The sequence below is a fragment of the Budorcas taxicolor genome, chromosome 10 (assembly GCF_023091745.1).
Source record: "Budorcas taxicolor isolate Tak-1 chromosome 10, Takin1.1, whole genome shotgun sequence".
Classification (NCBI taxonomy): domain Eukaryota; kingdom Metazoa; phylum Chordata; class Mammalia; order Artiodactyla; family Bovidae; genus Budorcas; species Budorcas taxicolor.
The window spans coordinates 60,014,513-60,028,477 of record NC_068919.1 but is presented as its reverse complement, the minus strand read 5'-3'; the positions used below and the strand labels follow the sequence as shown (position 1 = coordinate 60,028,477).

General features: G+C 39.4%; 1 protein-coding gene across 1 annotated transcript in view; it reads right to left on the bottom strand.

Moving 5' to 3' along the window:
* The window catches only part of FBN1 (fibrillin 1), a 274,877-nt gene that overhangs the window by 211,929 nt on the left and 48,983 nt on the right, over window positions 1–13,965 (bottom strand). Inside the window, exons 4-5 of the mRNA XM_052647051.1 lie at window positions 13,512–13,607; window positions 10,090–10,185 (exon numbers count right to left, since the gene is read on the bottom strand). Coding sequence (XP_052503011.1) covers window positions 10,090–10,185; window positions 13,512–13,607 — 192 coding nt within the window. The remainder of the gene's footprint in view (window positions 1–10,089; window positions 10,186–13,511; window positions 13,608–13,965) is intronic.

Sequence of the window (13,965 nt, the reverse complement as noted above, 5' to 3'; positions counted from 1 at the left end):
TATGGCAAACTGATGGGGAAACGGGCTGACTTTATTTTCCTGGGCTCCAAAATCACTGCAGATGATGACTGCTTACTTCTTGGAAGGAAAATTATGACCAACCTAGAGAGCATATTAAAAAGCAGAGACATTATTTTGCCAACAAAGGTCCGTCTAATCAAGGCTATGGTTTTCCAGTAGTCATGTATGGATGTGAGAGTTGGACTGTGAAGAAAGCTGAGCACTGAAGAATTGATGCTTTTGAACTGTGGTGCTGAGAAGACTCTTGAGAGTCCCTTGGACTGCAAGGAGGTCCAACCAGTCCATCCTAAAGGAGATCAGTCCTGGGTGTTCATTGGAAGGACTGATGCTGAAGCTGAGACTCCAATACTTTGGCCACCTGATGGGAAGAGCTGACTCATTTGAAAAGACCCTGATGCTGGGAAAGATTGAGGGCAGGAGGAGAAGGGGACAACAGAGGATGAAATGGTTGGATGGCATCACCAACTAAATGGACATGGGTTTGGGTGAACTCTGGGAGTTGGTGATGGATAGGGAGGCCTGGCATGCTGTGGTTCATGGGGTTGCAAAGAGTCGGACACGACTGAGCGACTGAACTGAACTGAGTCACATGTGGCTATTAGCTGACCTCAACTGAGATGTGGCATAATATTTACATTAGAGGTCAAAGATTTGGTATGAAAAAAAGAATGCTAGATATTTCATAATTTTTAATACTGAGTACCTATTTTAATAAAATGTTTGGATATATTGGGCTAATTAAAATATTTAAATTCATTTTACCCATTGCCCTTTACTTTTTCAGGTGGCTACTAGAAAAGTTAAAATTATACATGTGGCTTGCATTATATTTCTATTAGTCAGTGCTGCTCTAGTATTTTGAGCATCCAAAAGCAGAAAAGTGGTCCAAATATTAAATGTGGCTATTAACTGATAAAAACTCGCTTCACAGGCGACTTCACAGACTGCATGATGTATGATATGCATCCAGAACAAGTTGGAGGACACTGTGGACCATGAACTGTCTAATGCCTGGAAACTGGCTGGCCAGATACTCGGACATGGTTCACAGGAGAGGCTGTAACCATGCCAAAGTTAGTTTGACTCTGGCAATTTATTGTGGAAAAAAAAAAAGTGCATGAGTGTTTCCTAATGACTAGCTGTGGGCCAGTGCAGGAGAAAGCTGATGTGGAGTGAGCTTCGATCTTTCTCAAATGGCTTGTCTGGAGCAGCAAAGAGGCCTCAAATGGCTGGAGGTATCAATGGATGCTCTAGGTTCAGAACAGAGAGGCCATATGTGGAATCTAAAATACAAAATACATCAACATAGCTATGAACGAAAACCAGACTCAGACTGGTGGTTGCCAAGGGGAAGGGGATAAGGGAGGGAAGGAACAGGAGTTTGGGATTAGCAGAAGCAAACTATTATACATAGTATGGATAAACAATGTCCTACCTAGCACAGGGAACTATATTCAAACATCCTGTGACAAACCATAATGGAAAAGAATATGAAAAAGTGTATATATATATACACACACACACATATATATACACACACACTTTCACTCTGTGTGTGTGTAACTGAGTCACACTGCTGTGCAGATGAAATTAACACATTATAAATCAAATATACTTTAACATTTAAAAAAAAAAAAAAAAAAGAATAACATAGATGCCCTTGCTCATGTGAGAGACCCACCAGGGAGAAAGTCTGAAAAGGACCAGAAGATTTCAACCCTCAGCAAGGAGAAAACTAGTCACTAAGTGGACTGAAAGGGACGGTGCATGGGAAACAAAAACTAAACTGCTTTATGACTGCACTCCACCAGTCCTGTTGGCCATACCAAGTGTGCGCATGGTACGGTAGCATGTGTTTCCTATGTGCACACAGTTCCTAAACCATGGAAACTGAATATCTATGTCAACAGATGTATTTCCTGAGACTATTCTAGGAAAATCAAGTTTATTCAATGAGCCATCAACTGCCAAATATTGCAATACCACTTCAGATGCATAGTAACATTAAACCATTCTGCCTCTGCTATCTACACATTAGTATTTACTTTCCATTAAGACTAAATACCAAAAGCTAGGCTTGCAGAGGTCTTCCCGTTACCTTTACAGAGAAAAGAACACAAGCAGAGTTCACAGAGCTCTGATCTCCAAAGACACTTTGAGAATAGGAATCAGCCTATGGTATATACTCTGGGAACTTTAATAATAGCCACCTAAAGAGTAAAATTCAACGGACTAGTTCCAAATTGGGAAAGGAGTACGTCAAGGGTGTATATTGTCACTGTGCTGATTTAACTTATATGCACAGGACATTATGCGAAATGCCAGGCTGGATGAAGCATAAGCTGGAATCAAGACTGCCAGGAGAAATATCAATAACCTCAAATATGCAGATGACACCACCCTTACAACAGAAAGTGAAGAGGTACTGAAGAGTCTCTTGATGAAAGTGAAAGAAGAGAGTGAAAAAGCTGGCTTGAAACTCAACATTCAAAAAACTAAGATCATGGCATCCAGTCCCATCACTTCATGGCAAATAAATGGGGAAGCGATGGAAACAGTGACTGACTTTATTTTGGGGGGCTCCAAAATCACTGCAGGTGGTGACTGCAGCCATGAAACTAAAAGACGCTTGCTCCTTGGAAGAAAAGTTATGACCAACCTAGACAGCACATTAAAAAGCAGAGACATTACTTTGCCAACAAAGGTCTGTCTAGTCAAAGCTATGGTTTTTCCAGTAGTCATGTATGGATGTGAGAGTTGGACCATATAGCTGAGTGCTGAAGAATTTGATGCTTCTGAACTGTGATGTTGGAGAAGACTCTTGAGAGTCCCTTGGACTGCAAGGAGATCAAACCAGTCCATCCTAAAGGAAATCAGTCCTGAATTTTCATTGGAAGCACTGACGCTGAAGCTGAAGCTCCAATACTTCGGCCACCTGATGTGAAGAACTGACTTATTGGAAAAGACCCTGATGCTGCGCAAGATTGAAAGCAGGGAGAAGGGGTGACAGAGGATAAGATGTTTGGAGGGCATCACCAAGTCAATGGACATGCTCTGGGAGTTGGTGATGGACAGGGAAGCCTGGCATGCTGCAGTTCATGGTGTCACAAAGAGTTGGACACGACTGAGCGACTGAACTGACTCAAAGTGTAAAATTATGTAAAATTAGTATCATAAATGCAGCTCTGTAAAACTTACTTCCAAATGAGGTTGGGGGTGGGGTGGGAGTGGAAAAGAAGTAACATTTCATCAATACCTTCTAGAAAAACTTTGGTGAAAAAAAGCACAAGAAAATCAGGTCTTGATTCCATGATGCTATCTAGACAACCCTCTGAGGTCATGATTCTCCTTTCTTTTAAAGAGGCAAATGCCTTTGAAATGCACCACTTGGTTATTATGTATTTGGATCACTATATGTTAGTCTTTCCCATTCATTAGACATATTGAAGACCCTACTTTTCTGGCTTAACAAATAAAGGCTAATCAACTACTGTCAGGATAGTTTTTTGAATTTTGTTCAGTGAAGCATTAAAAAAGATCCCCATGCAAAATCATCACTTGTGAATCATCAGAGAAACTAAGTTATGAAAATAACAGTTTCTCATATATCAACCGTGCATAAGAGAATGAAGGAGAATTACCACCAACCTACCTATCTTCCATTCTGTTCTTCAACTGCTGGAGAAAAAGAAAAACTAAATGCCTTTTCTGGCTCCACTAAATCTAGAATACCTTAAAAGAGCAAGGATGACGCCCAGACGTAGTTCACCTTCCATTGCCACGCTTCTCTGATGGACTATGAAGTGTTGTCATTCTTTCATTCTTATTCTACTCTATATTTGACCTCCACTGTTCCTTTCTTACGGCTAATGGCTCAGTAAAATGAGTATACATTTCCTACTATTAGTCAGCAGAACAGCCCACAGACCTTCTTGATTTGGCAAAAATCCAAGTACTGTCTTCACAGTTTGGACTTGGGTAGGCAATTAGCACTGAACAAATGATTCAGGATTTTGAAGAATTCTTGTCCATGCTTACATTCAGACAGTACATAATGAAGACCTCTAGATGGAGTAATGAAAGAAAACTTCTTCTTATTAGAATTTATGCTTCCAAAAGGCTTCACACTCTGGCTCACATAAAGTCTGACATTAAAATATTGATCTAATTCCATATGCTTTAAGAATCATGCAAGGTAATTCTTTTCACTGCTTTTTAATCAGTCAATTTTTGACACCAAATATCTAATGTGTTTATCGACTGTCTTCACTAGAGCTGACACTATTTTAGGCTAAAAACTAAAATGAGTCTCATAAAGGAGAAAAAAAAAATGGTCACATACTCATTTGAATGAACTGCTGACTCTGTAAAGGTAATTCCAAAAAAGAGTTTCCGAATATGGCTTAAACATTTGTAATACTGTAGAAAAACTATACAACCTTCCATGGTAACTGCACTAAATGACAATATTCATTTTCTATGTCTATATTTAAGAATGTTGGTTCAGTCATTTGGAGTCAATTTATATGTACTGCAAACAGACAGGAATCATCTTCTCTCCAAGAATGGATTATTATATTTAAAACATCAAAATCAATCAAACAGAGAAATAGCCCCAAACCCTGCATTACACACACCCAAGCAATACTCAAGATTCCTTTCTCTTGGCTTTTAAAATGATTTAAAAGCAACTTAGCTCAACTCTCCCTCCAGAGAGGAAAACTACCTACCTAGCCAAATTTCTTGAAGGGCTTTTTCCTCCACCTAATCTATAACTTTCACTCTAAAACTTTTAATTCTAGATTTCTACTTATAATTCCTCAGAAAATTTTCTATGCTTACTAATGACCTCTTCCCAAGTAAAACCCACACATGGCACAGTGGTTATGTACATAGGCTTATGAGCCAGACTTAACTGGGTTTAGCTTTTGACTGTATCACTTACAAGCTATCAGACCCTGGGCAAGCTCTTTGACCTCCCTTTGCCTCTGTTTGCTCCTCTAGAAAATGGGACTCATCTTAGGACTTTTCTCATAAGGTTGTTGCAAATCACCAGAGTCAAGTGTTAGATTTGGAAAGTCTGTTCTATTTCCTGAAGTCCTCCTCGTGTGCTCAGTGCTGTTGTTTCTCCTGGTTCTCTTCGGGTTTTCTCAGTGTCTATGTTTTGCTCTCTTCTTCCTTGGGCTTGCTCATCATTAACCCCTCCCTATCTCCAAGTTCAGGTCTATCTCCAACATTCTTCTCTCTTTTTTCATTACCTTGAGAAGTCTCATCCACTTACTTGATTTACTGGATTTACTAGAAGAGCATTTAACAAGATTTTAAATAGCCTGCATTCTGAGACAAGAGGGCAAGAGAAAGTGTGATTCCAACAGTCTTGTTGGCAGTAACTATGGCAATACACAACCAGCTTATGCTGTCATTGCCAAAACAGGCACTGACCTCATTTCAGTATTCTAATAACAAACGTGAACATATCGTACCACTGAGCTTAGGCAATGATAAGTTATATTGGTTCCTCAAGACCCAAGCAGAGAGAGGGCAAGAATGAGGCAGAGGGGCAATCAGGAAAATCATAAATGTGAATTTACAGAAAAAAATATATAAGAGGAAGAATAATGAAAGAAACTTGGGGTATGAAAGAAAACACAAAGAGATGCAACCTTTGATACAGAATGTAGTAGAAGGTGGCAAACTCAAATGCCCACAGGGGCTAAAAGGTAAGCTAAATGAACAAAGTGAGCAGGATGTATGGCATCCTGGGAGTGGTAGGGACTGTGGCAGACTGGAGACTATAAATAAAGCTACTCTAATTCAGTTTTTAAAATTTCAACATTACAGGCCAAACAAGTCACAGGCCTCTACTTTTCTTTCTCTGAATGTAAACAGGCAAGAGTATCATTGTCACCTGCCCAGTCAGACTGATTGGCAAAAAAATTTCTTATAAAAAATATTCACTTTACTGGCTTAAAAAGTGAGACAAATTTTGCTTCATAGTCTGACTGCATTGGTTGAATGAAAGTTATGATTTGCAATCCAAGCATGGATCCACTGCTTGTCTCCATTACAAACCAAAACAGTATGTTCATGGATTCTTAAGAGTCACTTACTGGCTTAAAGTGACCTAAATCCTGCCAGTATCACCCCTCAAAAACATTCTACATCTAGATAGCGAATATATCTTCAATATAAGTTGAAGAGTTATCGTCACTCTCTGAAGTAGTTGCAGAAAAAGTTCCAAGCTCTCCCAGAACGAAGATGCTTATCCTGAGACGTGCTTGTAACTGACATTAGAAATGCCGCCTTCCCTGTGTGTTACATCATGATAAGACATTATTTGTTTATTGCCACCTGGCTTAGGTCAAAACATATCTTCTTTTATGTATCTTTCCCAACTTAAAAATGACAGTCATTTGACCCCGAAAGACCAAACTTCTGAAAGATGGGGCCAAATTCAATTAGGCATCAGCACTGTTAGCTCTGCTTAAAATGAAACCAATGAAAAATACTAGGATTGATCACAAGTAGGCAAGAAGCAATTCCTTTCAGGGGATACTTGTTCACTATCTCATAATCATATCTCCAGGTGGTTTTCTGGTGCTTCAAAATAATTTCAGTTCAACATTTACTGGCCATACACTATGCATCAGGCATTGAGTTTGGTTTGGAAATCTGAGAGATGATGAAACCACAGTTGCTGCTGAAGAGCTTATAATCTAGTGGGGGAGCAGGATGTGGAAATGAGCTATTTCAGTACAATGTGGTGCTGCTGCTGCTGCTAAGTCGCTTCAGTCATGTCCGACTCTGTGCGACCCCATAGACGGCAGCCCACCAGGCTCCCCCGTCCCTGGGATTCTCCAGGCAAGAACACTGGACTGGGATGCCATTTCCTTCTCCAATGCATGAATGAAAAGTGAAAGTGAAGACACTCAGTCGTGTAACTGCTATTAAAAGAGGTGTGGAGAGTGTGCTCAGGGAGAATGCAGAAGCAGACCTGGGCTCAGTCTCTAGGAAGAAGGGAAGGAAATCAGTAAAGACTTTCCAGAAGTTCATTTTTAAAAGTAAAGAGCCATATTCCAATGAAAACATAATGGAACTAGCCTGAGTAGTTATACAACTTAACAAGTATACTGACCCACCATCAGAAGTAACACTGAATACTTTTCTAGGCTTCAGGATGGATTTATGCTGACTCAGTTTGACATTTTTATTAATCACTCTTGAAATCACAGCACTCATTTGAATAAAAGGATATATTGCCTCTAATTCTTTAGAGAGGTAAGTAGATGACTTCCATAACAACAGAAAACAGAGAAAATTATAAATGGAAACATAATCCTGGAATAAAAGAAACCCCCCTCTCCCATGTGGTGAGGGAAATTACACTCATATTTCCCTTCTCCCTCTGAAGGTTTGAGACTATCCTCAGGTGAAACAGGCAAAGGGTAATGAGCATCTTGATGAAGATGAAAGAGGAGAGTGAAAAAGTTGGCTTGAAACTCAACATTCAGAAAACTAAGATTATGACATCTGATACCATCATTTCATGGCAAATAGATGGGGAAACAATGGAAACAGTGAGAGACTTTATTTTCTTGGGCTCCAAAATCACTGCAGATGGTAACTGCAGCCATGAAATTAAAAAACACTTGCTCCTTGGAAGAATAGCTATGACCAACCTAGACAGCATATTAAAAAGCAGAGACATTACTTTGCTAACAAAGGTCTGTCTAGTCAAAGCTATGGTTTTTCCAGTGGTCATGTATGGATGTGAGATTTGGACCATAAAGAAGGCTGAGCACCAAAGAATTGGTGCTTTTGAACTGCGGTGTTGGAGAAGACTCTTGAAAGTCCCTTGGACTGCAAGGAGATCAAACAAGTCAACCCTAAAGGAAATCAGTCCTGAATATTCATTGGAAGGATTGATGCTGAAACTGAAGCTCTAATACTTTGGCCACCTGATGCGAAGAGTTGACTCATTAGAAAAGACCCTGATTCCAGGCAAGATTGAAGGCAGGAGGAGAAGAAGACGACAGAGGATGAGATGGTTAGATGGCATCATCAACTCAATGGACATGAGTTTGAGCAGGCTCCAGGAAATGGTGAAGGACAGGAAGGCCTGGCATGCTACACTCCATGGGGTCACAAAGTGTCAGACATGACTGAGCTACTGAACAACAACAACAGCAATGATTAAAGAGAGCCTTTTCCTCCCCGTTCTCCACAACCACAAATGCCTGAAAACCTGCCATTCAATGGTCAATTTGATTTAGGTGACCACGGTGAAGATTCTTTGGGGCCAACATGTATTTATACCTAAGTGCAAATTTTAGGATACCTTTATCATAGAGGAGAGCAGTTAAAGACATGCCAAAATTTGGAGATATCCCTAAGTAAATATGCCAGTTTTCATGACTAGTTTAGCAACTTAATCTATTCACATCATTTCTTAATCTTGGTCAAAGAGATAACTGCAGTTGGTCAAATAGTTCTAGACTGTGTTATCAATAACTATAACTATGGGTATCAGTATTCTTTACCGTAAATTCCTAGAGGTAAAATGCCCTGTAACTTCTTTCTATCAGTGATTTTTCTAAAACAAATTAAGTCCACCTTTATCACTTGTCGAATTATTTTCACACATTGCTCAAGTTACATGTTATGAAGTTTTAATCTCAACAATTCAAATCCTATATCATTGTCACTGAGTGAAATAATAAGGCCGCAGAATGATACTATCTAATCAAAACAGTTGTCTTTGTTACTCTTGAGACTATTAGCTATACATTAGCTCCAAGTCAATAAAAATACATCAAATTGTAAAAAAGGAGCAGTTTTAAAAAGGGACTCCAAAATGATGCCAAGTACAATGGAAAGGCCAAGAGTTCACAGTGCCTCACATATCTGTACCATGTGGTGGCCTTGTGAACAGAAATTCAATATAATTTATCCAGTAATAGTAGAGTTACTTGCTAAAACAGGAATTGCTACTTCATCAGCAAAGAACTGAATTTAGACAAACTCATAAAAATGGAAATAGAAAACAATTTCTCACATACCACCCTCTACTCTTAGTTTTTAAATAACATATAGTCAACATCTGCAACTGAATCTTCACTTTCCATCTTAGAATAAAATGATCTTTATACAACTTTGGAGAAAAGTGATGATTGTAGTTTAAAATGTTCATGAATATTTTTCATATGGTATTTTTCAAGAGTATTTTTGCCATTTGGTATGAAATGAATCACCTCAACGTTCACTATAAAACTAGGAATGGTGAGAGCATGACTATCAAGGTAGAGAAAGATGATCAACAAAGCCACAGTTAGGGGATTGCACATCTACATATATCTCAATGTCATGTTTGCATAGATAGGTAGGCAAAGCAGGTAGAAATCTTTTTCAACCAAGAGCAGCAGTATACTTGAAAACAGAAAAGCCACATTCAAATTAAAGCTGCTTATTATGTGTGTCTGTCCTTAGGCAGCTTCCTTGACCACCCAGAGCCTCAATCATCTCACATGGCAAAGCAGGGATGAATATACACAACGTCGATGAGCCACAATGAGTACTGAATAAATCACAGCTGTGAAAGCAGTTTCTTGGCAATTAATATTTCTAGTGAACTGTGAATGCTAAGCTTGTATGCCACTATAGCCAATAGGTCCTAAGAGATCTTTAGGTGTAATTTTTGTTTCATTCTGAATGTTTCCCATTTCCACACAGTTGTTTTGTTTGGAGCCACTTCCCTAACTTACTAGGATAATAATGAGCTCAATCCTTACTCTATGGAAAATTTTCTTCTTTTTATCTTGATGCCAACTGGTACTTATGCATAGGCTCACTATTGAGTCCTGCAGTCCACTGACAAGAATTACGGAATAACATGCAGAGGCTTGGGGCCACTGTCGTATCATCCTAGGAACCTTCCCAATGACAATTCAGAAACCTCATCAAAACTCAACAAAATTAACGGAGCAGCTGCAAGAAGCCAAATGCTTGTTGAAATCAATCATAGCTTTAGCCACCAGAACATCTTTACACCGATACATTTTTAAAAATTACCTCTTTCACACTGGGGTCCAGTAAAGCCATAAGTACATGCACATCGATTCGGGGCCACACACCTGCCTCCGTTAAGACAGCCACTTTCACAGACAGCTGTAAAATAAGGAGAGAGAAGCTGAGAAACTTCACTTGAGTAGATGCTAATAAAGGAACACTGACTGTTCCCTGAAAGGATGACAATAAAAAAAAATCTAAATAGTCACTGTGGTATTTGTTTTAAACATTTGTTGTACAGTTCCAGTTTCCTGGACATCCCTCAGACAACTCAGGTAAAACTACTTGGAATAGGTGAGGATATACCTGCGTTAATGTTGGCAGTTTCATTCTGGAAAACATCTGAGCAATGCTTTTCAGTTCTGTATCTACAATGGTGGTTTAAAACAGACAACCCTGATGAGAATTGCATTTTACAAGCTGATTCTTTTGCTTATGATTTATGTTTCATTTCCAGACAGTTTTCATGAGGGAAAACACTGGCCTTCTTTACAAAAATGCAGCATGTTAAATCACACTATTAACTGCCAGAGACAAAACACAAATACTGACACTCAGTAATTTATGTACCATAATGAAGATCCAATTGAGTGTTACAAGAGAATCTCTGGAAAATACTGGTAAGATAAGTCCAGAGATCCTTGAGGGAGGGACATTTTACTTGTCAAGAAAGACATTAAAATAAGACTTGAAAGCTCATTCCCTGAATAACTCTTCTCTGTACAACTTCCTGCGACTCACTCAAGCATAGCCTCTTCCTAGGCATTTTTATCCACAGGTGGTAGGCTGTCCCTGCCAATTTTGCCAGTCCCACCCACCCTTCAAAGCCCAGCTCAAACCTCACTCCTCCAAGAGGCTTCCCTAACACCTCCATTTACATTAATTCCCCCTTCATATATCCCCCCATACACTTTTCCTGTACCCTGTGGCAGTCATGCAGTTGAGCTACTCAGATCTCCTTCCAAGAAAACCTACTGTGAGGAGCTTAGCTGGCTGATCTGCTACTATGTTCATGCCAACGACCTGGTGGGGACCACTCAGCAACTAAGCATTGTGGAGACTGGACATTTCTGCCCATCATGAAGCTATTGTGATGGGCAGTCTTGAGTCTGGACTCCGTAACAGCCTGACCAAAGCTTTCTTGGAGGTTGCACTACAGTCTGAGGCTTCTTTCACACAATTGTGATAGTCTTTCCTTCCCTCTCTCCTCGCACAGGGTGTGACATGCATCATAGTCTGAAGGTGAGGGTTTTCCCTAGTAAATCTCTCGTGCATCTAATTCTATCTTGACATCCATTGGGATCAGTGTACTTGGACCGAGACAACCCCTTATAGCCACAAGTCAGGGCAGTAGTCCATTTATCATCACAAAATTAGAGAGGTTTATGTATGTCCACTGTTCTAATTTGCTTCTTAATTTATAGTCAGGTAATAATTAAGAGATTTTAAGCAGAAAAGAAAGTTTGAGATTGCCTAAATTTGCAGATTAGGCTCCCAGTTTGAGATTGCCTCCTAGTTTACAGATTAGGAAACTTAAGTCTAGGAAAGATTTTCGAAATCTACAGGTGTTACCTGAGTGCCTATTGTACACTGGGCTCTGCTCCCTCCAGGTGCAAGAAAGGGAACAGAAGGATGACAGTGGCTCCTTCTGATCCGCTTTCTGAAAATGACTTTAAATCCACCCCATCCCACCATCTCTGGAGCCACAGCCTTAGTACTAGTCTTCCTGCTTCCTGTTCCTTCTCCCTCAAGTTCAACCCCTGCAGTGTGGCCACAGAGATCTTCCTCATTGTAAACTGTTGTGAGTGAAGTATATTAGGCCAGTATTTCACAGCATTAAAAGCCTGGGCTGTGAAGTTAAACTGCATGGGTTCAAATCCCAACTCTGCTGATTACTCCCTGTATAGCTTTAGGCAAGTCACTGAAATGCCTGTACCCCAGGATCTTCATTTCATGTAGGTATTAATAATAAAGGCCTCTTTCTGTAAGTGCTATTGCTATATCAAATGAGTCAATACATGTAAAGAGTCTGAATGTGTGCTGAGCACATGGTAAACAGAGTAAATAACTCAGTAGATGAATGTTGTTGGTTATTGTTTTCTCACTTCCCTCCCCTGCATGACTGCATGGTTCTATTTTGGATGAGAACATGTTTGGAGAAGCATAAAGGCTCTCCAAACCTGGCCCATGACTTCTATTCCAACCTTAGCTCCCTTCCCATCACTCCCCTTGGCACTTAAGTCCTAGCAATACCAAAGCCTGGCATCACATGCTAGTCATGTTCTAGGCTTTGGCTTATGCTTAGCCAGCTGCCTAAAAGGCCCACCTCCCAACATCTGACAAAAGAACTCCTACCCACCCCTTAACACTCAGCTAAAGGGTCTCCCAGGTAGGGAGGCTGTCCTACCTCCATACTATTGCTGGGGGCTGTCAAAGATTTAATCCCCATTCTTACTTATATCATAGTGTACAGACAGTCAGGAGGGTATTAAGTAAACTTTGGTTTACTTATCATAGCATTATTCATCATAGCAAATACATACACATGGGCAAAAGTTGGAAACAACATGAATAAATGTTCATCATTAAGGATGCAATAAATAAACAGTAAGACCTCTATACAACGGACTAGTATGCAACCATTAAAATATATTTTTAAGACATTCAATAAATGGAATTAACTTCTAATAAAATATTAAGTAAAAAAGTTATATGAAAAATTATGCATTCAGTGAGAACTCATGTACCAAATATGCATTAAAAGACTGGAAGATAACATCTGGAAAGGTGGGATTGTGGAAATTTTTACTTTTTATATATTTAAGCTTTTCAAATTTTCTTCAGGGTATTCTTGATATAGTAAAAAATAAGTTCTTTAGGGGAATTTTCATCTCTGCAAAGCACTGGGACTGATACACAGTAGACACACAACAAACAGTGTTTACGTGTAAAGCAATACACTGACCAGAAGTGTTATAACAGCAGAATCCAGACTAGGAAACTAGAGAGATGCAGACACCATTAATCAAGAAAAAGAACACGTCTGGGGAGAAAGACGAGGTTGAGTTTTGAAATACCTTATTGAGGATGCTTCTCGAAAATCCAGGGGGAGATGTTGGCAATCAAATGCAAGACATACATGTGGAATGAACAACAATTCTGCACCTTGGGTGGTGACTGCACATCAGAAATGAGGTAAGCAGGGTGATGAAGGTAAATGAAAGAAAAATGAATCAAATAACCCAGTTCTGAGGTTCTAATCAGAAATTTGATGTTGTGTGTGCCAGGGAAGTGATCTGTTCACCTGCAAGAGTTAGTGGGCACCTGTAAAAATGCCATATCCTAGGCAGTCAAAGAAAAGCCACCATCACTTATCTCTGTATTCTTTTTGTTAATGTAGGTTAACATCTACACAGTTTACTTACGTTGTCCACAGTGAGTCCCTACGTATCCTTTCTGGCACAGACAATGATCATCACTGCAGCTACCTCCATTCATACAGCGAATGTTACAGTGTTGGACTTGAAAAGAAAGAAAAAAAGGACTGATTTATTTCTGCAATTTAAGTACATAGATCTCAACAGTTCACAGAAGTTGATTTGTAGTGATCTGAAGAGAAAATAAAATGGTTTATCAATAATCATATATTTATGCAGAAATAACCTAATTGACAATGCTAAAATGTCATATTTTGTGTGCATAAAATCATTTACAGTTTAATGTAACTGTATCTTTCATACTGACTTTAAGTACTGCTCAATGACTTCCTTAATTTAGCAGACCTTACCATTCAATGTCATTTCTGTAATTTACACCAAGAAAATAGCGCCTTGAGAGACCAGATGAGGCAAGATTACAATAGCAATATTTTTCTTGTTA